General features: G+C 36.2%; 6 protein-coding genes across 11 annotated transcripts; 1 reads left to right on the forward strand and 5 right to left on the reverse strand.

Moving 5' to 3' along the window:
- Nucleotides 1-865: 865 nt before the first annotated feature.
- LOC114747243 (uncharacterized) lies at nucleotides 866-2,101 on the reverse strand. The gene has a single exon (XM_028935542.1). It carries the CDS (start codon nucleotides 2,099-2,101, stop codon nucleotides 866-868), a length of 1,236 nt encoding a protein of 411 aa, XP_028791375.1.
- Nucleotides 2,102-3,405: 1,304 nt separating this feature from the next.
- LOC114747236 (rhodanese-like domain-containing protein 4A, chloroplastic) lies at nucleotides 3,406-11,176 on the forward strand. 6 transcript variants are annotated; one of them, XM_028935535.1, is made up of 5 exons: nucleotides 3,406-4,202; nucleotides 4,937-5,039; nucleotides 5,333-5,444; nucleotides 5,968-6,029; nucleotides 7,698-8,092. In XM_028935535.1, the coding sequence occupies exons 1-5, from the start codon at nucleotides 3,550-3,552 to the stop codon at nucleotides 7,701-7,703; spliced, it is 936 nt and encodes a 311-aa protein (XP_028791368.1). In that variant the 5' UTR covers nucleotides 3,406-3,549; the 3' UTR covers nucleotides 7,704-8,092. The 6 variants fall into 6 exon arrangements, with proteins under 6 accessions (XP_028791368.1, XP_028791366.1, XP_028791365.1 ...); XM_028935533.1 differs by lacking the exon at nucleotides 7,698-8,092 and adding an exon at nucleotides 11,110-11,176 and having other exon boundaries at nucleotides 3,535-4,202; nucleotides 5,333-5,566; XM_028935532.1 differs by lacking the exon at nucleotides 7,698-8,092 and adding an exon at nucleotides 8,582-8,639 and having other exon boundaries at nucleotides 3,535-4,202; nucleotides 5,333-5,566.
- Nucleotides 8,556-11,102, reverse strand: LOC114747244 (TMV resistance protein N-like). The gene is made up of 4 exons (XM_028935543.1): nucleotides 10,769-11,102; nucleotides 10,238-10,516; nucleotides 9,291-10,127; nucleotides 8,556-9,050 (listed from the first exon to the last, which is right to left on the reverse strand). The coding sequence occupies exons 1-4, from the start codon at nucleotides 10,889-10,891 to the stop codon at nucleotides 8,556-8,558; spliced, it is 1,734 nt and encodes a 577-aa protein (XP_028791376.1). The 5' UTR covers nucleotides 10,892-11,102.
- Nucleotides 11,108-14,024, reverse strand: LOC114747245 (TMV resistance protein N-like; the record flags this gene model as incomplete). The annotated part of the gene is made up of 3 exons (XM_028935544.1): nucleotides 13,537-14,024; nucleotides 12,290-12,862; nucleotides 11,108-11,876 (listed from the first exon to the last, which is right to left on the reverse strand). Coding segments are annotated over exons 1-3 (1,830 nt in total), but the record flags the coding sequence as incomplete, so codon positions are not given.
- A 5,768-nt stretch (nucleotides 14,025-19,792) lies between these two features.
- On the reverse strand, nucleotides 19,793-20,828 carry LOC114747238 (uncharacterized). Its single transcript, XM_028935537.1, has 2 exons — nucleotides 20,670-20,828; nucleotides 19,793-20,397 (listed from the first exon to the last, which is right to left on the reverse strand). Exons 1-2 carry the CDS (start codon nucleotides 20,715-20,717, stop codon nucleotides 19,987-19,989), a joined length of 459 nt encoding a protein of 152 aa, XP_028791370.1. The 5' UTR covers nucleotides 20,718-20,828; the 3' UTR covers nucleotides 19,793-19,986.
- LOC114747246 (TMV resistance protein N-like) lies at nucleotides 20,744-24,589 on the reverse strand. Its single transcript, XM_028935545.1, has 5 exons — nucleotides 23,841-24,589; nucleotides 22,054-23,164; nucleotides 21,586-21,858; nucleotides 21,049-21,494; nucleotides 20,744-20,969 (listed from the first exon to the last, which is right to left on the reverse strand). Exons 1-5 carry the CDS (start codon nucleotides 24,320-24,322, stop codon nucleotides 20,744-20,746), a joined length of 2,538 nt encoding a protein of 845 aa, XP_028791378.1. The 5' UTR covers nucleotides 24,323-24,589.
- Between the last annotated feature and the right edge of the window lie 2,630 nt (nucleotides 24,590-27,219).

Consider the following 27,219-nt stretch of genomic DNA (forward strand, 5'->3'; position numbering starts at 1 on the left):
AATCAATTAAAATAGAAGATTAAAAGCATTTAGTATTTCCAAGGGTACCTATGCTTCAATTGCAGATTATAGTTTGTGAAAACCAAATCATTCAGCCTGCTATGTTCCAATCTGTTCCTTTTTTTTGTATGAATTCTCTCAAACAAGGTCCAATTCCTCTCACAACTAGAAGAAGCAAAAGTTTGACTAAGAATACGCATTGCAACGCGTTGTAATTCTGAAACTGAACAACCATAATATGTCCACCACTCATCTGCATAATAAAATACATTTAACATACAATATTATAAAGAACTAGTGAATAACTATGAAAATACTATAAAGTATTAACACTTACAAGGGTCTAATTTTTGTGCAGCTTTTTGACATGAGGGTCTACTGAAAGATTCTTTGCCTTCACGATAAGTAGTTGCTTGTTTCATCACCAGAAAGCCATCAACATCTTCATCTGAATAAGACTCCACCGCATCAATCAAAGCCATCATTAATTTTGACTTGCTAAGACAATCTGGACCATATGTAATTGCAGGGTTTAACAAGTATGATGCTGCATGAACATTGGTTTTCAAATGCCTGTCCCATCGAGCTTGGATAATTCTTGTATAAGGCTTATACATCTCCTCGTTCTTCTTAAACATCTCCTTAATTGCCATTTTTGCTCTTCGCATGCCTTCATAAACATAAGGCAATGAAGGTTTTCATCTGAATCCACAATTCGCAATAATTTTATCAAAGGAGATACAATCTTTACAACTTCATAACAGTCATTCCAAAACCGGTTATCTAATATGATTGCACTAAAAAATTTTCTTGCTTCGGTCTTGGATAATTTGTGGTCCACAAAATGCTTATCAACAACCAAAGCTTACAAGTCATTTTTGTGCATATATATGCTGTGCAATCTAATAAATGTAGTAGCAAATTTTGTGGCACCAGGACGCACAATTTCTTTCCAGCTCGGTCTTTTCCTCAGCCAGGATAAGAAAACCATATGATTGTATGCAAAGATGGTTATTCTTGATGCCTTTGATGCAAGGTCCGACACATGAGGCATACTGGAAAAGTCTTTCAATACAAGATTCAAACAATGAGCAGCACAAGGAGACCAATAAATGCTTTTATACTTTTCCTTAATCAGTTTGCCACATGCTACATAATTGGCTGCATTGTCAATCACTACATGAACGATATTCTTAGGACCAATCCACTCAATGACTTCACAAAATAGTGTAAATAAAGTTTTAGCATCTTTGACTAGATCTGATGCATCAACAGATTTCACAAATAACATACCGTGTGTAGAATACACTAAGAAATTTATCAAAGTGCGTTGTCTAACATCGGTCCATCCATCAGCCATGAGTGTGCAGCCATTGTTTTTCCATTTAGCTCGATGACAATCAATCAGCAATTGACATTCTTTTTTCCAATCACTCAATAAATTGGTTTTGAAATCATAAGCACTAGGGGCTTTAAACCCAGGCCCAATTGAAGCAATTCCATCCACAGCTTTTTGAAATAAAGGGCAATCAAATGCTTTAAATGGAATGCAGTTCACAATAGCCCATTCAGCAATCAACATTTTCACATTATGTTTTGCTTCTTTAGTTGCTAATGCACTTTTAATACCTGGTTGGGAATCAGGGGTTGTCCTAGGAGCAAAATAATTGTCCATACTCCCAGTAGCTTTCCTCTTCTTTGAAGTACTCATGATAATTTGTAAATCAACATGGGTTTCTTCAATATCCTCTTCTAAGTTTTCAACAGTTTTTTTCTTTGAAGATTCTTTCAAAGATTCTGATATTCTATGACGTACATCATGTAAAACTTTCTTACAAGAAGCTATTTGACCAGTGATACCAGCAAGATGTTGCTTCATCCTATTTATCCCACCTCCTCTATAACTATTAGCACAAAAAAGACAAGTATATATATTCTGTGTCTCCTCTTTTTTGTATGCAATATGTGCCCATGCAGGATCAGTTTTGGTACGTAATGAAGAAGTGGGTGTAGGAGTGGAAGTTTCAGTATTAGGAGCAGAAGATCCCGTATTAGGAGTCACATTGTCACTTCTTGAACTTGGATTACTTGAAATATCCATCACTGTTACTAAATAACAAATCAAGAAAATCAAATATCAAATATCACATTTGGCCATTTGGGGATTCATTGCTATGGGATTAGCTCGGATAATACAACATCACTGATTAAAAATCAAAGATCAAATTGACAAATTCAGTATAAAGAACGCACAAAGCATGACCAGTGAAACGAGTATGATCATGTTCTTACGTTGCTTCTCATTTGATTAAATGATGTTCACATTTGGCCATCGGGGATATGGGATTAACTCTCTAAACTTTTAATTAATGAATCCTCTCACATGTGCTGACCAGATATCATCATTTAAATGATGTTCCAAGTAAACAAATCATTGAAATCAATCACTATGAAGAACGCACACAACATGACCAGTGATTCAGTGAAGGAAAAACCGTAAGAGGCTACCAGCAGAGCACATTTATGATCTAACTATCTAAGCCTAGCTGAATAAAAATTACTAACAAGACAACAAGACAAGAGCACAGAATCAACCACCTGCAGCTCCGACAAGGCGACAACGATTCTGCCACCGTCAAGAAGTAACGACCACAGGAGGCGACTACCTGCGGTTGCAATGTAGATTTGCTCTTGAACCACGATCACCGGCTGCTTCAACGTTCAACCGTGACGACGTGATGCGAAGATTCGGGACCTCCGATGGCGAAGAACGCTCCGGCACAATAAGGTTGATTCAGTTAGGGATTTTCGATTTGGGGGAGGGTGGCGACAGCGAGAAGTGAAAGGCAAAGGAGAAAGAAACCGAAGCAGGGGTTGAGTGAGCTGATTCGATTTGGACCGGATAGCCTTTTTTTTTTAATTTTCCATGCCAAATGACGTCGTTTTTCATGGATTGACGGATTAAAAAAAAATAAAATTTCCAAAACCGGGCAACCCATCAACCCGGCGGTTTTCCCGGTTTGATTAGGTTATTACCGGTTGAGAACGGTTCAACTAATAACCGGTTTTTTTGGCCTCTCAGACCGGACCAGCCATCGGTTCACCGGTTTTCCGGTCGAATCGGCCGGTCCGGTCCGGTTTTTTTTTTCTTGGTTTTTCTGTTGCCATCCAATTTATCTACGCGTAATTGTGATTAAAAGTTAAAAAAAATTAGTTATCAATGATTTATAAATACTCCTGTATATTTTCACTTTTTCAACTGAAAATTTACCAGTTTTTTTGAAAATAATACTGAGGGATCAAATAGAAAAACAGTGATAAAAGGATAAAAATGAAATTTTGTTCAACCCAAAAAAAAAAAGAAAAGAAAAGTTTATTTTTAAAATATTATTAATTATTAGCTTAAGGGGGAATAAAGGGGTGATGCCCCAACTCCGACCATAACGGTGAGCACTAACATGCCAAGCAGGATTAAACGGCGTTGATCCGTCGTACAAGAGTCCATTTTTATCCTTTCTCTGTCGCTCTTACTTCCTTCCTCATCTCTTGATGGATACGCTTCCTCTACTCCTCCCTTCTTCTTTCCCACTCTACAAAAACCACCCCACAACCCAGAAAAATCTTCCTGCCTTCAAACCCTTCAATCTTTTCTCAAACCCGAAACCGCCTGATTCTTCATTCCAATCTTCATATTCCACTAAGAAAATTCCCATTTCGCTTCAAACCGATTCTCAGAGTTCTCCTCAAAATCTTGCCGGGTGCTTATCTTTTGCTATAATTGACCTCTTCGCTGCTTCTCCTTGCCTCGCCGCAGAATCTGTGGCAGAGACAGAGTCGGGCAAAATCAATTTGGAATCGATTGTCGTCTCGGTTGATAACTTTTTAAATAGATATCCTTTTTTCGTCGCCGGGTGTACTTTCATTTGGTTGGTTGCCATACCTTTGACTCAAGAGTATTTTAGAAAATACAAGTTCATATCAGCCCTAGATGCATATCGGAAGCTGCGGGATGATCCTTATTCTCAGCTCTTGGACATAAGAGATAGAAAGAATTTGAAATTCCTGAGGTCTCCCAATTTGAAAATTTTGAATAAGGAAACAGTGCAGGTTGAATTTTCAGAAGGAGACGAAGACGGGTTTGTTAAGAAGGTGTTGGAAAGCTTCAACGATGCACCAAATACTGTCCTCTGTATTCTGGACAAGTAAGTAAAATAAAATGTAGCATTTTAATGCAATATATTCTCCTATGATGGAAAAGATTTCTGAATCCTGTGTTCTTTAGGTTTAAAGTGCAGCTTATTGGAAACCAAGAGGAAATGCCAAAATAAAAATTTGGTCTGATCGAATTGTTTAATTTGGCAAATGCAGAGTTGTTTCTGACAGTTTTACATGTGGATCTCTATGAAGGTTTAATACAAAAATATGATGGAAATTTGATAATTTATTTCACTAAAACTATCAGACAAATAATCATAAAGGGCACTTGGAGGAATGTGACTGATGTATTTTCAGTGTTTTTTATATCTCATTCTATAACATGCCCCCTGCGAAGGAGTGATTGAATAACTGCTTCGAGTTTTGGTCCTATGGACAGTACAGGACCTAGGTGCTATTCTGAACACCAAATTTATCTGCAGCTTCATCTGGGATTGGCTTTGGGCCTTTTCTGCGCAGCTTTTTCTTGTTTGTACGACAAGCTGATTTATTTTGACCAACTAAATGTCTTTTAATTGGATGCTTCAAAGTTTATCTTCTGGTTATACTGTTCACTTCTTCACATCTTAATTTTTGCAGAAGATTGAATATAATTTTATGTAAGTCTGTCATAAAGGTGATAGAAGTTGAATTGTAGACGAACAAAATTTCATTTTCTTTTACCAAATGCTATACACAATTCAAAGTCCATTAGTTGCTTTGTTTTTTGTGTGTAAGGTAGTTTTGATGGTAAATCCATGAAAGTGGCCGAGTTATTATTTAAGAATGGTTTCAAGGAGGCATATGCAATTAGAGGAGGAGTCAGAGGCGAGCAAGGGTGGATGGTATGTGTATTTTTTATTTTTCCCAATTCTGCCTGATGTTCTTCACCACACAAAATTCATAAGAAATTTGATGCTCGTTGGCAAATAATCAAATTCTTCATCCTTTACTGCAACATTTATCTAATACTCTTTTGAATATGAAAAATCCTAAATGGCGGATTCATTATTATATTGTGATAGTTCAATTCCTACTCTTTTATTTGATGACAACCTTAAATGAAGGTTTCTTGTCACAGAAAGTTCTTTTGGAAGGATGGTTTAGAGGAATCAATTTTATGCCTTTATATTTGCAGGAAATACAGGATACCCTTTTACCTCCTTCTGTACATATTTACCCAAGGAAAAAGAAACAAGCTTCAGAACAACTTGGTACAAATGGGGCCATTCAGCAAAATGAAGATAATGGTAACTCCTTGTCCCCAAAACTGGAAGATCAAAGTTCGGACACTGGACCTGCGAGAAAGTCTGCAGAATCCTTTCCAGATGTGAAGATTGATTCTAAAGCTTCCTCCTCTCCCTACCCAAATGTACATTAACTGAAATCTTTTTCCCCCCGGTTACCATCTATTTAAGTACTATCAAATCACTTTTGGATATTTTAGCTGGGAAAAACATGTTTTAGTGAGATTAATAATATTCTGTTTGTTTGTTGGTGAAAGGTTCAACTCCTTCCTCATTTTAATTATTGAGCAAATACGTATGAGCATGAAAGTTAGCATTTCAGTAGGACCATGGTTGGGCCCACACTTGTATCCTATAGCATGTTAGCTTACTGGCGTTCTAAATCACATTGTTTAGAAAATAGGGTAATTCTCCGGAAAGCACTACATTGGCTTATGAGTAGTTTTATTGTAATATCTAAAATTTCATGCTTTAATTCTACGAGTAAATAAGGACCCTTGTATGATTGTTTTTATGTTTTTGACAGTACCCAGATATGAAGCCACCATCCTCCCCAACTCCATCAAAGCCACAATAGCGACATTGTTGGTATGCGATTCCTGTTCTTGCCTAATATTTGAATGTTTTGTCTTGACGATAATATCTTCTTTTTGTGTTTGTTAAACTTCAGAGATAGTGAAAGCAGTGTTTTCAGTTATGAATGAGCTAGGGAATTATTTGTCACCTTTTCTTTTACCAGCAAAGAAAATTTCTGTTACAATAATGAATATATTGCATGTGATCCTAAGTCCTCACCGTTTACGAAAAAAACCAATCCAGATGTCTTCTGTGAAGTTAAAATAGTACAAAACCCAGTTACTCTCAAGAAAAAGGTGTGCCATCTATCATGTAGAAAAACATACAAGTCCCTAATTATGGAGTTGCAGTACATTGGCTCACTAAAGGCTTGGATTTTATAGTATGATTGGATTGAGAAGAATAGACAGGAAGGGAAGAGATCTAGAATTTTGATTTGACAAATTTTCCTGTTTAGATTTAAAGTTATCATTTTTATGCATTAATATTCATTGCTAACATTAAACAGTACCATGAGATCTCTCTATTGCGGTTTACTTGAGACAGTCTGTGATAGAGCCAGCAGCTAGAAACTATATGACTGGGAAAATATTGCCGTGTATCCTCTTTACTGATTGAAAATAAGAGAATACAAACACTAATTATTGATGCAAAAAGCTAACACACCCGGAAATGCGCTAAGAAAATAGCTAGAAAATGAAGGAAAACACTCATGATCTGATATTCGAGAGATCAGACACCCCTCTCCTGTCTGACACACCAATTGCCTACCTCACTACTACGCCTTTCCCTCCTAAAACGTACTCCCACTACCTGACAATGTCAGAAAATCGCTACCCCTCTTGCATATTATCATTCCCGCTTCTACCCTTCCTTCGTAGCAAATTCTGATCAGACATGGGCCCTGGGCCATCTTTGGTTCTTCTCTCGTATTTTCTGTCCCAATACTTGTTGGGCCCATCAGTCTGAAGAAGATCCTGACCCATATATTATACAAACAGCAGCAGCAATAGAGTGGCTGGCTAGATATGATCGCAAACACATAACGTAGCATGAGAAGAGACATCATAGGTCATGATGGGTAGTGAGCATTTACTGCAAATTTTTAATTTACGTTGCTGAAAGATACACTTTAATTAATGTACATAAACTCATACTGTGATCCACATTTATGTTTGAGCAGAAGAAACAAATAGAACAGCAGTACTTTTGGCTGCCTTTATGATCCTTCAAAAACCAATACAGAAGCGAGCCCTGCATATATCTATCTTTCTTTCTAGGTTTGTCTTGTCAGTGTCTAGGCTCACGATTGTTGAGAGTGGCTAGCTGCTAGGCTTTCCCTCGTAATCCTTTTATGGATGGAATTTATGATACAGCAGGTATCATGGAGGACCATAATGGAATTTTACTTATTGTTTGATCAATCTTCAAATATAAATTTAGGTTCCATTTCATGACTAAATAAGGACACCTGAATTATTCTTTTATCTTCTTGACAGGGCCTCCAGCATATGAAGCCACCTCTTTCTTTCATCCATTAAAGCTTCAACAGTGATTTTATATGACATTCTCAATTGGTATCTTTAGGCAGAAATGATTTTTGTAGGCAGAAATTCCATAGTTGAATTTCTCATCTCTACAATTTTATTTTCTTCATATTATATGCTTGTTGAATTTCAGGGATAGTGGAAACTCTGTTCTCAGTTATGATTGAGTTAGGGAATTATTTGTCAATTTTTCTGACAGCAATCAAAATTCCTTGTGTCTTTGATGGATGTACTGCACGAGATCCTTAGTCCTCACACAGGAAATACAGATTACAGAATCAATCTGACTGTTATTTGTGATTGTTATGCTAGGAGGCTGTGTCACAAATTAGCATAAGAAATTACATTTGCATTTGAATTGATACTGACTTGGAATGTGTAGTGCAAGGTCAAGGTTTCTTATTCTACTCTGTTTTCTGAAAAACCTGTTTTGAAGACGACAAGTCTTGTTTAGAAACGTGTATTTCATAGCTACTCACATGCAGTTTTAGGAAGCTGACTTTTCTTAGAGAATTTCTTCCTTCTTAATCTCTGCCTTTATTTTCCACGTTTATGGTGGAAAAGGGAAAAAGACTTCAAGTTGGTTTCTCTGAAAATTAAAAATTCTGGACTTCCAACTTTCACATTGTATTAAGAGAGTTGATCTTTGGATAACATTGTTGGAATGGAAAGCTTTTATAATTTAAAAAAAAAAAGTTCTTGAAAACAACAATAATGTTTTGAAAGTCCGATGCACCCATCCAAGACTCTCCTCTAACAGAAACAGTTGAACACATTGCCATGTCCAACATATCACGACAGATTTCAAAAGGGAAAATGACAGATGGTGTCAATTTTCGCAAGATAATGACAGTTAATGATCATAGAGCTTGAAAATGCCTATGAAATACCAACGTCGTTGATTGATTATCTAAAATTGAAATGGCTATCAATTGGAAGACTTGAACCTTAGGATCCTTAACTATCATTATCTTGCTTAAGGTTTTAATTGTCATTTTCCCCTTCTTAAAATTGCAGCACATATCAGAAGTACCGGGGCTATATGACAAACCCAAATCAGCTTTTGTGATAACGATGATTTCAAAAACCTGCGAGGCTTAGAACCGTCATAAATCAGGTATGCTGCAATCTTCTTCACAGGATATTGAGGCCCAATGCTTAAAACAAGCTCCACCAGATCACCAGGTTGAAAACTTGAAATGATACTCTGCCATTCTGCATCTTCATGAAAAGTTGACGAGTCTCCCTTAAGATGTTTAACTGTTGCTTTTGTGAGGTTAATGATTAGAACATCTATGAGAAATTGAGGCGTCGTGGTGTCCGTGCAAGAAGAATACCCGACGTTGAGAAGCATTGCTTTCAAGCAACAACCTATGACTTGAGGTACCTTAAAAATTACTGAGCGTCCTTCACCCTTAAAGATGAACCAATCGTGATACTGATCACCAAGTAGGTGAAAATCATCCCACCCACCATAATTCCATCCCTATTTTGCATCAACACATGAATTAAATAATAATGTGGCCAGAAAAGGAAAGAAAGCAAGGATCAGGAACAATTATTAGAGCATGTGTGCGGAAGTAATTGTTCATGCTTCTATTAGTTATTGTTGAAAAACAAAACTGAAGCCTTTTCATCATTATATTAACACATAAAACACACACGCACTAACGATAATAGGTTATTTCAGAGAGCTCATGGATTTAAAAACAGAAAAGAGACGAACCTGAGAAATTCCCACTTTCAGCAACTCTGCCTTGTCTAGCACTCCAAGTTGAAGTAAAAGAGATTTCAAGGAATCTGCTGGTCTTGAAATCTTAAGTTGGTCAGGGGCCTCAGATAACGCAGAAGCTTCCGCATATGAGATCTGGGGTGTATCTTGAGTTGCTTCCAATCCCATCAAATTTGTCTCATACAAGGCATCCAAAAGTCTTGCCATTCTTTCATAAAATCGAAACCGTGGTCGACATTCCTCCCACATACTTCGGAGCTTCACAAGATCGCCTAGAAATGCAGATAGGTCACAAAAGCTACTATTCCGTCTAATTGAGATATCTATAGCTGATATGCTTTGCACAAATTCTTCAATACGGGAGTGGGGAATGCTGTTATGTGACATCCAAGACCATATGAGAGAAGGAAATATATCTTTTGCTCTTCCTTCATGACCAGGGAACGATACATATCCATGCTTAAGCCCTTCCAATCTTGCTAATGAAAAGGGTACTACTGTTATGGCAGTATTATCTGCCATAAGAGTTGTCAAAGACTCCATCTGCTCAATATCTTCTTCTAAATGGTCAATCGATGAACAACTAGAAAGAATGAGAGTTTTTACAGATTTCAACTTGTAAATGCTTCTAGGAAGATATCTAAGGCTCTTACAATCTTTTAGATTTACATGCAGAAGGTATTTTAGATCTCCAATGCTCTTGTTAATTAAAATCAGGCGTGGACAATCTTTCATCACTAGCCTTTCAAGGTTTGGTAGATATGTAAAATCAGGAGTTTCAGTCAAGTAAGGAGAATGACTGAGATTGAGTGTCTTCAACATCCTTAGCAACTGCAAAAACATGCAAGTATCAATTGAAGAATCAGAAGCTTCATTCTGGAAGAATTATATTATCAAAGATATTGATTATCTTCATAGATTGTAACAACAAATATAAATACCTGGGGCTTTTTCCAAACTACTCTGAGGTTGCTATATTTGAAGTCAATAGCAACTAGTTTTTCTTGATAAAAGTTGTTAGGAGTGTATTTTAACGGAAATCCATGCCAACAAAGCCATCTCAGCTTTCTGGAAAGATATTTGTAATCTCCTTTAAGATTTACATAATCTAGTTGGAGCAATCTAAGTTTCTTCATCTCCTTAAATGCCTCAGAATTAATGAGATACTCTGTATGGATTTCTGATGCCTTCAAAGATATACCCTGAATAACTTTAGTTCCCTATAAATACGTATGAGAAAAAAAGTTACAAGCGAGGGAAACATTTGATAAATGTTGAGAGAAAGCCAATTAACAAATAACATTTATATATCTTGATCTTGCTTTTTACGTACAAGATTGCTATAACAAACGCTATGAGACATGTATACTGTAGTAATGAAAAAGGAAGATCATAATTGTATTTTGTAAAAAGATAATGCATCCCTTGACATCAAAACTTAGAATAGAAAATAATATCTTGAAAATTCTTACTGTGTGCGCCGTTAACACATCAAGCACATCTTGATGGGTCCATAATCTGCTACGTTCTTTAGGATCTTTACATGGGCTTTCACGGATGATTTCTTTCCCCATCTCTTGCAATAAATCATGCATTTCAAGTTTATTATTCCTACCGACTTTTACTAGGCTCCGCTCAATGAGGACTTGTAATCCATTTTCTGCATACAATTCACAACCATCTAATATCTGGGTAACATAGTTCCTATCCTTGTTGATAAAAAAGCAGCATATGTCAAGGAAAATATCCTTCTCTCTGTGATCATTCAATCGATCATAGCTTATTTTTAACTTTTCATGTATCTCTTTATTAGGAATCCTCTGTAGTTTGGACAATACATCCTTCCATTGTTCAATTGTTCTCCCACGCAAACAAGAACCAAGGATTTCAAGTGCCAGTGGAAGTCCATCACAGTAAGCAACTACCTTTTCAGATAATTCTACAAAGTTTTCATAGGGATCTGCTTGATTAAAGGCATGCCAGCTGAAAAGCACAAGAAGCTCCATTCCATTCATTTCTCTCATTCTATACTTATGGTCAGCATTAATGACATCAAGTAAATGTAGATCTCTAGTTGTTATGAATATTACACTCCCAGCACAAAACCAGTCAAGACTCCCACAAAATGCATTCAGTTGATTGACGCTATCCACATCATCCAATACAACAAATGCTTTTATGTTGGGAAATCTTTCTTGAATTATTTTTTTCCCTCTATCAATGTTAGGTATCTTGAAAACTTCTGTTTTAATGATATCATAAATGAGTTGCTTTTGCAAATTAACTTGGCCATTAGCATGTTCTGAATTTTCTCTTATATTTGCAAGAAAACTTCTTGCTTTTCCAAACTTACGACCAATTGTATTGTAAATGGCTTTGGCAACAGTTGTTTTACCAATGCCTCCCATCCCCCAGAGACCTATGATAAGAGGTTTTGAGGATCTCTTTTCTGACCATTCAATTGTCAATGCATGAACTCGTGACTCTATGCCAACAGGATGCTTAGCAACAGACAATTGTCCCGTGTCTACTTTTTCTGAAACATTCTCAACAATAGTCTCAATCAACTCACTGTCAAGCCTGTCAATATTAAATACCAGTGAAGCAATATAATCAGCCACATAAGTAACCATAATCATCAGGAATAAGACCAACATGACTTATTTTCAAACGGAAGAATTTTAGCGGGACCATTAAGAATAAAAGATGGACCAATTTAGCAACTAAATATGTAAATGCATCATCGGAAAAATTTCAAGTATTGGATAAAAGAGTGGGCATTAATTGCTGGAACCGAATAGGAGAAGGCTTCAAAAGAAGGCCAATGGCACATGGAGGCTGTTGGCGCTGTATGTTAACATTGCTCAGTTTTTCGTCATGTCCAAACATACAACATCATATGGGAATGTGTTTTGAGTTTAGCCAACAATCATGCCCTTTCCTCTGTTTTTTTTTTTTTTTAAATGAGAGTTGGTTTAATTACAATATATTACCGATATGCTGAAGAACTAAAGCCGGAAATGTTGGCAGCCGCTGCGAGTGCCATCCTCCACCGCATCACCCCATCATTGTCCCTTCCCAACCTTTCTTCATGTCGTTCAATTGCTTCACCATATGTGCCTCTCTGATGACGAACATGAGACGGGTCTACTTCATAGAATATGGGTATAACCACCTGAGCTTGACTTCTTTGAAACTCCATTATCTTTACCAGTTCATTCAGACACCATTTGGAAGAAGCATAATGTGGAGACAAAATTACCAACGCAATTTGTGATCTTCCAATTGCTTGCACTAATGAGCCAGAGACATCTTCTCCCCTTTCAATCCCTGGTTCGTCCATGAAAGCGTGGATTCCTCTCTGTTTTAGTGCATTATAAAGATGAGAAGTGAAACTGCGACGAGTGTCTTCGCCATTGAAACTCAAGAACACGTCGTAATGGAACCATTTATCAACTTCTGACTCCATTCTCATTGGACGCTCTGTGACAAACGGTGATTCTCCAACGCCTAATTCTCTTGAAACTTTCTCAACAATTTTCTCAACCAGCTCACTTTCATACCAGCTGTCAACATTAAATTCAACATCCGTGAAACAATAATTAGCATCATTATTATAAATAAACTAACAAGACTAGTTTTTACACAGAAGAATTTTATTGAACCATTAAGAATAAGAGATGATGGCGTAATTTAGCTATTGAATACGTATCCCTTCAGTCCTAAATATAAGTCCCATTTTGTAGTTTAATTTTATGGAACCTATAATTTCTTTTTTTCCGTGCCAAAGTGCAAGAATAGAACAGGAAACACAATTATAATTCTTTTGAAGTTATAAATATAGGATTAAGACTAAGTTATTGTTTGTCCTATATTATTATATATAATTTTTATTATTTTGAATCATAATTACTTCAACATTTTTCGGTGCCTAAGAATAGGCATGAAGGACGAAGCTGAACTAAGATGAAACCACAAAGACCATACAAATCCTAATTTTTGGAAAGGCCGGCCATTCGGTTCTGTTTCATTTGGATCTAAAACTAAAATGAAGATCGAAAGGAACGTAGAATAAAGCAGAAAGACCATGAAATAGAATCAGCCAAATGAATAATCAACAACAACAATCATCTTCATCACATCAATCTTAATTAGTGACAAATTATTGAAGCGTAAACTTTACTGAAATAGAAAGGGGTTAATCCAACAACCTGCGGTCCTGATATTTATGAAATATTACCTATATTCCGAATCTGAAAAGCTAAAGCCGGCAAGGTTGGCGGCTGCCGTGAGTGCCTCGCTCCATCGCAAGACCCGATCACTGCCCTTTCCCAACCTTTGCTCGTGTCGTTGTATTGCCTCACCATATGTGCCCTTTTGATGACGAACATGAGACGGATCTACCTGATAGAATATGGGAATGACCATCTGAGCTTGACTTCTCTTACACTCCATTATCTTCACCAGTTCATCCAGACAGAAAGCGGAAAAAGCATAATCTGGGGACAAAATTACTAACGCAATTCGTGATTCTTCAATTGCTTGAAATAACGTTTCCAAGATATTTCCTCCCAACCCGGTCCCTGGATTGTCCACGAAAGCATGGATTCGTCTCTGTTTTAGAGCGTTATAAAGATGAGAAGCAAAACCGCGACGAGTGTCTTGACCTCTGAAACTCAAGAACACATCGTAAGTCCAGGAAGAACTTGAAGAAGGAGAAGAAGCCATGGCTTATTGGCGAAATCAGACAGCAGCGCAAAATAAAACGCTTTAACGGATCACAATTTTCACAAGAAAGTGACTTCAATAAGCCAGACTTCATTTTAAAAGAAACAACAGTCGGTCAATTACAATTTTTTGCTATTGGCGGCCAGAAGCAGTCAATTACTGTAATTTAGTTATAGTTCTGCCATATCATTCTCTTCCCTGCCGTTTAATTCATGGGCAAAATTTTTATTCTAAGAGATAATGAAATTGGACCCCGCTATTATTTTCTCACAGTTAATTCTTTTTTAGACACAGTCAAGATATTAATTAGGGATTAAAATACAAAAAAAAGGCGCTAATTTTTAGAAGGATTAATGCAATATTTAATCCCTAAAGTCAAGGATATTATATTTATGCTAGATTAGTAATATTTAACATCTTTTGAATCCTATTGTTAATATGAAGATCTTGTTGATCGGTAATCTATAAATATCACTATATGTACTCTCTGAACTTGAAGGTATGCCTTGATAATAATGTGTTAACATGATACTAGTTTTAAATTGCAAAAACCAAAATCAAAATGAATTGAAGATTATATTAACCATTTTTAGAACATCACATAGTGATGCTTATTAGTACTAAAAACCAGAATGGTCATTAAACCAATTGAAATAGTGATTCAAGAGCTATTGGGTCAGACCGAGATTAACTTGGATAAGACTAGTAATAATTAAAATAATTTAATTTAATTAAAATGTATAGAAATAGTCATATATTAATTATGAAAAATATAATATTTAATCTTTGAATACATACCCAAATTACAAAGTGTTTATATATGTGCTTTTTAATTTTTTTGGATCCAAGAGCTTGTAACTTAATTGACGCCGATGTCTCCTCTTACAGAGGAGGTCACGTGTTCTACAAGAGTGGAGCTTAGCAATGTTTGATAAAAATAAATAAATAAAAAAAGAAGCCATTTCTCCATTGCCAAAGCACCAAACCGCACACTGCAAATATCTGATTCCATTCATTCCATCTGCCCTTTGACTTACAGATTCTGCAGAGACCATTCATAAAGATTCAGCTCAAAAAAGTCTCCCCATTCCTGTCTTCCCGGCAACTCATTCCATACTTGCCTTGCTACTACATAACCACGCAACACATGATGAGTGCCTTCGACCTCTGCCCCATAAACTAGACACCCTGGAGATGTCTCTTAAGATTTTACGTCTTTTAGCAGAAGCAAGCAAGCCACCATTTGCAGCGAACCACAAAAAAACCTGCATACTCCAAAGGACCCCCCCCCCCCAAATTTCCAGATCGCTTTCACAATTTATCACCCCTCAACCCAATAAAACCTTTCAAAAGTTTATACATTTTGGTAACAGAGAACTTACCATTCGAACTATTTATCCACTTCACCTTATCACAGCTATCATCTGTGGTTGGTGGCACTATAGCTTGAACTCTCTCCACAGTCTCGTTTGGCAGTAGCTCCTTCAACGTATCCAAGTTCCACTCTCCCCATTCATTCAAAAAATCCCTTACTAACATTTCTCCCATCTCCTCCCTCCACGTAGACCTACATTTCTCCTTCGACACCTTATTTCCAACCCATCTATCTTCTCAAAACCTGACTCTCCTTCCATTTGTAACTTCCCAACCACCATTTGCCGCCATTCTGTCTCATAGTTTTCCCAGCCTCTTCCACACAACTGAATCACTCTGCTTGACACTACAAGACCTTGTTAATTTCGCTTTCCTCCCCTACTTGGCATTCAGCACTTTTGACACAAGCTTCTCCGGTTTCTCTATCATTTCGCATCCCACTTTGCACAACTGCATCATTCATCACTGTCAAATCCCTTAGACCACATCCACCAACTTCCCTCAGCAAACACAATCTCTTCTAACCCATCAGACGGATCTTCCGTCTACCATTCTCCTGCCACTAAATAAATTCCCTCTGCAATTTCTCTATTTGCTGACACACCCCTCTAGGTGTATTTTCATGTAACATGTGGCCCACCGGAATTTGGTGTGTGACCGATTGCACTAAGGTTAACCTACCAGCCAAAGATAAACAATTCCTTTTCCAACCGCTCAACTTCTTCTGCACCTTATCAATCAGAAAACTAAATTTCTGTTTTGAGTTCCTCCCTTCCACTGCATTGGGTACCCAAATACCTCCCTATATTCTTAGTTTTTGGAAACCCGCATAAATTAATCAATTAAATAAACTAGACTTGTGGGCTTATAGGCTAGCCCTTATGAAAATATGTATCTTATTTATTTAAATAGGACTTGCTATAGACAAGAACCCGACCCTGTCCTATTTACCAAATAAGTTATGTCAGACACAAGCAGGTTACACCGTAGGCTTTTGATAAGAACTTAGTCTACTTTTATTCCTATTTGTTAGCCATGAGTCAGTGTTTTACGTTCAATGAGTCAATATTTTTATTACTAAAGTTAACTTTTTCAAGTTTAAGAAAATGAAATTGTAATTTTTAAGTTTAAAGAATTAAACTGAAACTTGATATAAATTTAAATGATTAAATCTATAATTATCCTATAAGTATCGTTGATGAAGAGACTTGAAAAACTTGATTAACAGAAGATACTCTTTTACCATACCGCTTGAAGTTCATAGACTTTACAAACCAAGGAACTCATCATCATTCTGCCCACTTCTTCTTCTTCTTTCTTAATTAACAAAAAGACACTTTAACTGATAATCATACACCTAGGGGGCCAACTGAACAGTCTTTCCTCAGAATGTTAATAAGCTCCACCAGCGGATCAAAGACCACGTGAAAACCAGGCGGTGCTTTAAGACCCTTCTTACCAAGGCAGTCAGCGGTCTCATTATTGCAGCTACTATCAATATTAGTTAATGTGAACATCCCATTCCCGCTTTGACAGAGACTTCACTTCTCTAATCACATCACAATCTGCATGGTTATCCTCCTGGCTGCAAATAATAATAAGCTCAATCACATGCGTCGAGTCCGACTCTATAGGATAACTCGCCTAGAACTTTCATGACAGGCAACCTTAACTGCGTAGGCAAGGCCAAATTTCAGCTGAGAGAGTGTCACCGTCGTTGATATGGTGGATGAAGCCTTTTATGAACTCCCTTTCAGTGTTCCGGATCAAGCCCCCACAAGCATTATTCTATTTGCCCGCTTCTTATCCCATTTTAAGCAGAACATGGTACAAGAAGTCCAAAAGTCTGTCCTAGGCTTTGTTCATGAAAGCCAATTCTAGAAGACCACTCTTTTTATGACACAAATAATGGAAAGTCTCATGCACGATGATAATATTATCTTGATTATGACTCATCACAAAGGTTCCCTCTTATTCAGAAATGCAGCTATCTAGCCACGGTTTAGACTTATTCACCATAACTTTTGAAATGATTTTATAAGAAAAATGCTTATAGGTCAAAACTCGTTGACTATGACTGGACTTTTTACTTTTCGGATTGGCACCACATCGATCAGTTCATTAATTGAATTGAGCTTAAAACCATTTGAAAAGAAACTTTTAACTTGCCAGTATACCTGATCCCCTATTATCACCCAGCTATTTTCGTAGAAGCTGCCCGTGAAGCCATCTGATCCAGGCGCTTTAGTTTCCTCCCACTTCATGAACAGCAGCCTTAACTTCACCAATAGACACCTCTCTCATAAACCATTCATTGATGATTTCTGGAGTTATAGCTTATCCACACCCTCCAAAACTTCAGAAAAATCTGTGTTACTTGATGAGCTGAGAAGTCTTCCATAAAAATCTTCAAAAGCCTTTGCACTTTCCTCTTCTAGTGCCTCCAACCATCATCAGTCCTCAACTTCACAATCTTACCCCAAAGCTAATTGATTTTATTTTTCAGATCTGCCACTTCCCTTGCGATGTTATCATTCCAAGTACCATTGATGAAGTCTTCCTCGTCAATTTACCAATCAACCAAAGCTGATGAATTATCGAATTCCTTTCTACGGCAACTAAATCGTGCCCCCATCACATTGCATGAGTAGAGACATCATACAACAAAGAAAAATTTACCAGCTAGGAGGATGATATGATAGGTAGTCAGGCATTCACTTCAAATTTTTATTTTATTCTATTTTGTGTAACTCAAGAGTATACTTAAGTCACTTGGATTTGAGACCAATCTCTGTCAAGTCGGAAGCATTAAAGTTAAAGATCTCCTAACAAATGCATTTTTCAAAATTCAAACTTGTGTTCTCCTCCTTATAAGGGTGAGACCACTTATTATCTCAACCAATAGTTTGTTAGTAAATTTTTAATTTATTATCTCAACCAATAGTTTGTTAGTAAATTTTTAATTTACATTGCTGAAGGATATTAAGATACACTTTAACTAATTTACATGAACTCATGCTATGATCTACATTTACATTTGAGCGGAAGGAACAAATAGAACAGCAGTACTTTAATTATACCTACGGCTACCTTTGTGATCCATCAGAAACTGAAGCAGAGAGCAAACGCCATACGTATCTATCTATCTATCTATCTTTGTGGTCTTGTTATGTACGGGCCATTCCTAGGTGCAGTATTTGTTTTAGCATTATCCTTTCAGTGTTCTGTGTAAATTTTTGCAGAACAAATGTTGAAATAAAGACAACCTGCCGGAGTAGTGAAGTGAAACATGAAGTCACTAAGGAAGTTATCTGATATAGGAGTTATCCTGGAGGACCAAAATGGAATTTTATTTATTGTTTGATTATAATCTTCAAATATGAACTTAGGTTCCTTTTTTTACAACTAAATAAGGACACCTGCATCATTGTCTTATCGTCTTGACAGGGCCCCCAATATATGAAGCTACTACTTTCCTTCATCCATCAAAGCTTCAACAGTGATTTTTGTACGACCTTATCAACTGGCATCACTAGGTGGAAATAATTTTTGTAAGCAGAAATTCAATAGTTGAATTTGTTATCTCCAAATTTTATTTTCTTTATATGCTAGTCAAATTTCAGAGATAACCATGTTCTCAGTTATGATTTAGGGAATTATTTGTCAATTTCCCTGATAGCAATAAAAAGTCCTTGTATCTTAAGGATGCATTGCACGAGATCCTTAGTCCTCACACAGTACGTGCAGATTACAGAATCAATCTGACTGTTATTTGCGATTGTTATTCTAGGAGGCTGTTTCACAAATCAGCATAAAAAACCACATTTGCATTTTAAATGAAAATTATTTGGAATTTGTGGTGCAAGGTCAAGGTTTCTTATTCTACTCTGTTTTCTGAAAAACCTGCTTTGAAGATGATAAGTCTTGTTCAGAAGCATGTTTCTTGAGTTTCATGGCTTATCACTTGCAGTTTTAGGAAGCTGACTTTTCTTAAAGAATTACTCTGTTTCTATTTTCCATGTTTATGGTGAAAACAAAGACTTCAAATTGGTTTCACTGAAAATTAAAGAATCTGGTCTGGACTCCCAACATTTACATTGTAATTAATTAAGAAAAATGGTCCTCAGATAACATTGTTGGAATGGAAAGCTTTTTATTGGGAACACAAAAAAAAACCTTAAAAACAACAATCATCTTTTGACAGTCCAGCTCACCATCCAAGACTCTTCGTACCAAAAAGTCGGACACTCTCCATTGTCCAACGTATAACGACAGATTTTAAAAAGCAAAAGGAGAGTTAGTCTCAAGTTTTGCAGAATAATAACAGATAATAACCCTAGAACTTGAAAATGCCAATTAAATACCAAGGTCATGTACTAATTGGGAAAATTCTATGAACCAAAAAGCTCTAGTTGAAATGTAAAAATCTTGTTTTAAGTCTGTAGCAATTGGCAGCTTTAAATTTGGGTCCTCAAGCATCATTACCTTGCTTAAGAAGGTCGTAATTGTCATTTTCCATATCTAAAAGTTGCCGCTGCATCAGAAATACTGAGGCTATATTACAAAGCGAAATCAGTTTTTGCGACAATTATTTCAATAACCTGCGACGCTTAGAACCATCATAGATCAAGTATGCTGCAATCTTCTTCACAGGGAATTGAGGCCCAATACTTAAAATAAGCTCTACCTGATCACCAGGTTGAACACTTGAAATGATGCTTTGCCATTCTGCATCTTCATGGAAAGTTGCCGAGTCTCCCTTACATTGTTTAACATAAGCCTTCGTGTAGTTAATTATCAGAACATTTATGAGAAATTGAGGCCTTGTGTTATCCATGGAAGAAGAATACACAACATTCAGAAGCATCGCTTTCAAGTGACAACCTATGACTTGAGGTGCCTTAAAATTTACTGAGCGTCCTTCGCCCTTGTAGATAAACCAGTCCGGATACTGATCACCAGGTAGGTTAGAATCATTCCACCCGCCAGAATTCCATCCCTATAGAGGGCATCAACACAGGAATCAAAAGCTCATATTTAAGTACTTATAAAAAAAACAATGTGGCCCGGAAAAGGGAAAATAAAATACGACTCCCTTCATTATAACATGCTCATTAGACTTGTGGGAAGCAATATTGCATCCGTAAGGTAATCACTGTTTGTTAATGAAACTATGGATTTCTCATGCATGCAATATTGATATGAGTCTGGTACTCCAGAAAACCAATGTTTCCAAACATGATGGTGGTAGAAAAGAAAACAGAGACAAACCTGTAGTATTTTGTCTTTCAATAAGTCTACTTTGCAGCTCCCTGCCATTTGAATTAAAAGAGAATTGAGGGAATCTACCGATGTTGCATTCTGAACTTGATCATGACCGTCAAATGATGTAGAAGCTTCCACGGATCTGCTTGGTGTGGATTCCAATTCCATGAAGGTTGTCCCATACAAGGCATCCAAAAGTCTCGCAATTTCTCCATCGAATCGAGACTGTGATCGGCATTCTTCCCACACACCTCGAAGCTTGGCAAGATCGCCCAAAAATGGAGATAGGCCATGAAATCTGCCATTCTGTATGACAGAAAAAACTAGAGATGACATCCTCAGCAAAAATTCTTCACTGCTGGACTGGGGAATATCGGCGGGTGACATCCAAGACCATATGAGAGAAGGAAATACATCTGGTGCTCTTCCTTCAAGGCCTAGGAAAGATACATATCCATGCTTAAGTGCTTCCAATCTTGCTAATGACTTGGGTATTACTGTTATGGCAGTATGATCTGCCTTTAGTACTGTCATGGATTCCATCTGCTCAATATCTTCTTCTAAATGGTCAATCAATGAACAACCAGAAAGAATGAGAGTTTTTAATGATTTCAACTTGTAGATGCTTCTAGGAAGAATCCTCAGGCATTTGCAGTCTTTTAGATTTACCAAAATAATTTTTTTCAGATCTCCAATGCTCTGGTGAATTAACACTAGGCTTGGACAATCTTTCAGTACTAACTTTTCAAGGTTTGGTAGGTTTGTAAAATCAGGAGTTTGTCTCAAGTGAGGTGAATGGCTTAGAATGAGAATTGTCAAACACTGCAACAACTGCAAAAATGAAGTTCCATGTGAAAAATTAGCCAAATTATAATATTGACAGCTTAAAGCATTTAAAAAGGGGGGAAGGACAAATTGATACTTGGGGTTTCTTCCAAACTAGCCTGAGCTTGCTGTATCTAAAGTCAATAGCAACTAAGTTTTTCTGGTACAAGCTGTCAGGTATGGATTTTAAAGGAAATCCACGCCAACAAAGCCACCTTAGCTTATTTGAAAGATGCCTATAATCTCCTTCAAGATTTACATACTCTAGTTGGAGCAATCTGAGTTTTCTCATTGCCTTGAATGCCTCAGAATCAATCTCACACACTTCATGGGGCTTTTTCAGGGATATGCCCTCAATAACTTTTGTTCCCTGTTAAAACATATGTAAAAATGTTACGGAAAGAATTGAAGTCCCATTACCATAAAAATTTTAAGAAAAGGGTATGAAACTCGTAAGTTGGAGCAACAAAAAAGAAGAAACTACATAACTTTGGTGGAAAAACGAATGTATATTCTTTGACATCAAAGCCTGCAAAAGAAAATAAGACATGAAAGAAATTCTTACTGTATTTTGCATTAACACTTCAGTTACATCCTCTTGAAACCACAATCTACTGCGATCCTCAGGGTCCTTTCGTGGGTTTCCACAAATGATTTCTCTTCCCATATCACGTAATAAGTCATGCATTTCAAGCTTGTTGTTGTTCCTATTAACATTTATCAGGCTTCGCTCAATGAGGGTTGTTATACCTATTTTTGCATTAAATCCACATCCATTTAATATGTGCGTGGCATAGTTTCTATCCTTATTGAAAAAGAAGCAACAAATATCAAGAAATATATTCTTCTCCATATCATCCTTTAAACCATCAAAACTTATTTTTAACTTTGCTTGTATCTCATCATTCGGAATCCTTTCTAATTTGGACAAGACATCCTCCCATTCTTCAATTTTTCTGTCAAACAAATAAGAACCAAGCACTTCAAGAGCTAGAGGAAGTCCACCACAGTAAGCAACTACATTTTTAGAAAGTTCTATGAAGTTTTCAAGGGGAGCTTCTTGCTTAAAAGCATGCCAACTAAAAAGCTCGAGTGACTCAATTTCATCCATCGTTCTCATTCTATACTTGTAGTCAGCTCTAATGACACTAAGCAGATGGAGATCTCTAGTTGTTATGACTATTATACTCTCAGGACAAAACCATTCAAGACTTCCACATAATGTATTCAGCTGATTGACACTATCCACATCATCCAATACAACAAATGCTTTTATGTTGGGAAATCTTTCTTGAATTATTCTTTTCCCTCTATCAATATTAGGTACCTTGAAAACTTCTGTATTAATGATATCAGAAATGAGTTGCTTTTGCAAATTAACTACGTCATTAGAATGCTTTGAATTTTCTCTTATCTTCGCAAGAAAACTTCTTGCTCTTCTAAACGTACGACCAATTGTATTGTAAAAGGCTTTGGCAACAGTAGTTTTACCAACGCCTCCCATCCCCCAGAGGCCGATGATATGAGCTTTTCTAAATCTCTTTTTTGACAATTTACTTGCCAGTTGCTGAACTCGAGACTCTATTCCCACTGGATGCTCAGCAACAAACAATTGTCCAGCATCTACTTTCTCTAAAACATCCTTCACAATGGTATCAATCAGCTCAACTTCAGACCTGTCATTAATAAATGTCCGTGAAACAATACAATCAGCCACATAAATAGCATCATTATCAGAAATAGAACCGACAAGACTTGCTTTTAAACAGGAAGAATTTTAGCGGGCCATTAAGGATAAGAGATGGACCAATTTAGCCATTAAATATGTATATGCATCACAGGAAAACTTTCAAGTGTAGGATAAATCGGGGGCATTAATTTCTGGACCCGAAAGGGCACAAGGAGGCTATTGGAGCCGGACAGGAGGAGGCTTCAAAAGAAGGCCAAGAGCAGAACAGAAAACGCAAGTATAATAATTACTCAAAACATTTTCAACCGTGCGATGAATTTATAGATATAACTTTTAAAGCTCACACAAAGTTACTCTAAAATAAAAATAAATTATACAAAATGGGTTTGAATTTTTTTTAAAAAAATTTATAAATTTTACTTTTATTTTCCAGACATCTATAGCCTATGTTTGATATATATATAAATATATATATATATTATAAAAGATTTCGAATTTATACTAAATTATATATATATTTTTTTCTATTGAATTCCATTTTGATTTTAAAAATAAAATTATGAAGGCATTTTGAGTTTTACCCATCGTCATTTGACTCATTTCCTCCCCCCGTTTTTTTTTTTTTTTTTGGCCTTAATGAGAGCTGGTTTGGAATACATTACCGAAATGCTCTGGAATCAAAGCCGGAAAGATTGCTGATTTCCGTGAGTGCCTCCCTCCAGCGCAACACCCGGAGATCACCGCCCCCTCCCAACCTCTGCTGGTGTCGTTCCATCGCTTCACCATATGTGCCTCTCTGACGACGAACTTCAGACGGATCTATGTTATAGAATATGGGAACAACCACCTGAGCTGCAGATCTTAGACGCCCCAGTATGCTCAGCAGTTCATCCAGACACCATCTGGAAGATGCATAATCTGGAGACAAAATTACCAACGCAATTCCTGATCTTTCAATTGCTTGCAATAATGAGGCGGAGATCTCTTCTCCCCTTTGAAGGCCTCCATCGTCCCTAAAAACATGGATTCCTGACTGTGTTAGAGCACTATAAAGATGAGCAGTCAAATTAAGACGAGTGTCTTCGCCTCTAAAACTCAGGAACACGTCGTAAGTCTGCGAAGAACTAGAAGAAGAAGAAGCCATGGCTTATTGAGGGAATCAGAGAGGAGGGCAATCAAACGCGTCCACGGATCGATCACAATTCATCACAAGATATAGAATATCGATATGGCGTCCACGCGAGTGTGAGTCCCCAAGTCTGAATACAAACAAGTCAGTCGTCAGTCAATTATATAAATATATATATATATATATATATTTTGGTCGCCAGAAGTCGGTCGATTATAATTGGGTTAAGTTTTTGTTTAGGCTTTCTTGGGAAATCAGCCACCCAAAACGCTAGTGTAATCATCTATAATTTTATGCTTCGTCGAGGTATCCAAAGTTAACCATAATTACTTGATACTTCAATTCAACTAAATATATTGTGGTGATCTCATAGCTAGGCTAGCTATACAAATTATTGTATGCAATCCTCCGACATCGCAGTTGTGTTGGGCGGAGTCCATACGAATGTGGGGCCTTTCACTCCTTCAGTCAGTGACATGTTTATTTTTATTTTAACTTTCTTTTCATTATATTAGGTTGTGAGAAAAATACTTTGCTCAATATGTTGATCTTTAAATAAAATACAAAAAATAATTTCATTTTGATTTGACTTTAATCCTTAATTTGATGGTTTCATTTTTTTATGCAATTACTATAAAAATTGGCTAAAAATTAAATAAGAGTATCATTGTGTTGTAAATGTTATACCTTCTCTCTCATTTTTTCTCCCCTCTATCTAAACACAATGAGGGATAATATTAATGAAAAGACCTCTTTTTAATACATAATTATGAAACTATTTTTAAAATGATAACCATGGTAGAAAAAGAATTGAGTTAGAGTGTTAAAATACTACCATGGTTATAAAGAGTTTGACTTATTTCGAAAACGTCCCAAGTAGCTCAGGATACATAAAACACTCATGGGTTTAACAACACGTAGAACAAAGCCTCAGGGCACAGTAATCGCCCACAAGCCCAACATAATATTCATCTCGCAAAGACTTAGGGCACAAGAGACATAGGGTGCTCAACCCAGCCCATAAGGCATACACATAAGAGTATCACATACAGCAGAGTCTTATGGCCTTCAGCCATTTTAACAGCATTCCATCAAATAGAGTCATTCAAACAAAAGAAAGTATATGTCAACACAATTGTGGGCCCTAAGATGGCAATATACATAACATTACATGCCTAAACCAAAAAAGGACTACTAGACTATGCTCGCCTATGCCTCTGGTTGCTTCCCTTCACGCCGAGCCAAACTAGATGGCTCTCCTGAAAAGTATTGATGAATAGCGGGGTGAGACGTAAAGTCCCAGTAACCAAGTATTAATTTATGACATATACAAGTAGGATGGCAAGTTGGTGAAGTAGTGCTTAAATATAGTTTAAGAAATAAATGGTACTGTAATAGATATAATCACATAAAAAGAGTATATCTCTCCATCCACAATACAATTCATATAAAAGTACATATATGCAACAACACAATGAAATATGCCCTCCCATCACCTTGCTCTTCCTTATGACTCCTTGACAAGGACCCGGGCTTTTTGTGCTGAGTAACCCGGTCAAAGGTCACCCCACTCACATCAAGCAACAAGCCCCCTCCTATACCTACACTGCCCAAGAATGGACTATGGTGCAAGAGGTGTCTACCCAAGAGTTCATTCTCAATTCCGGGCCAAGGAAAAAGAAAAACTACAGGGGTCTAACAAAAAGAAGTCAAACACTGGGATCAATAGTGTAGGCATGCCGCGCGGGCTTCAAGAACAATTATCCTCCACATAACAAAATCCCAACCTCCACACATCAACCCCATGCATAATCACAATATATGTGTATATATATATATATATATATATTAAAAATCTCATAATTTTTCAAAGTAAGATGATATAATTTCAAACAAAGTACGACACATTTTCATCATTTTTTTTTTCACTAACAAAATATTAGTATATTAAATTCAGCACCACAAGAAAACAAAATTTACAATAAAGCACAACTCAAGCATACTTAAATCAACATACTTCCCACTTCACCAAAATTTGTCATATAAGAAAATGTACATTTTATTCACAGGCATAATTTTACAAATTAACTTGAGAAAATAAAAATATAATAAACATCTTACAATCCAAAGCATGTATATAAAATAAATTAACCCCGGTTACCTCTATTCCAAGCTTAACCTCACAGCTTGAGAAATAAGAGCATAAATTACAAACTCCGAAGTACAAGATAATCTACAAATAATATAGATACAATTTAATATACATACAAATAATTAACTTAAATTACATAGAATTTATTATTAATAATATCTATACATATATTTACTATCCAAAAATTCTTACTTCAAATAACATTTTTTTTCTCTACCCAAATAACTCATTTAAATTATAATTATTTATAAAATATTGTTTTTATCTAATATTGTAAGAATCTCAATTTATAACTTAAGTTTCCAGTTTCAAAATTTTTCTAATAATATAGTCTTAACCTATTTTACATTTTAAACCGATTAAAATATCAATAATATATTAAGTAACCCAAATAAGTTATTTAACTTAAATTTAATCGGTAAAAACATTCTATATATCTTGAATAATACATTTTCCAATCAAAATCTTAGTTTAAAATTCTCAAAACACTCAGTAAACAAATATAAACCGATTAAAATTTCAATAATATATCAAACAACCCAAATAAATTATTTAACTTAATTTTAATCGGTATAAATATGATATATATCATAAATGACAGATTTTTCAACAAAATAAATTTGATTTTAAATATCATGGGTAATAAATGGACAAATCTAAACCGATTAAAATTTCTTAATAATAAATCTTTAAATTTCTACAGTCAAATATTTTCAAAACTCAATACTTACTCTATACCCAGATCATAAAATTTTCTCTA

The sequence above is a fragment of the Neltuma alba genome, unplaced genomic scaffold, assembly GCF_004799145.2.
Source record: "Neltuma alba isolate B1F8T4 unplaced genomic scaffold, ASM479914v2 tig00005273_pilon, whole genome shotgun sequence".
NCBI lineage: Eukaryota > Viridiplantae > Streptophyta > Magnoliopsida > Fabales > Fabaceae > Neltuma > Neltuma alba.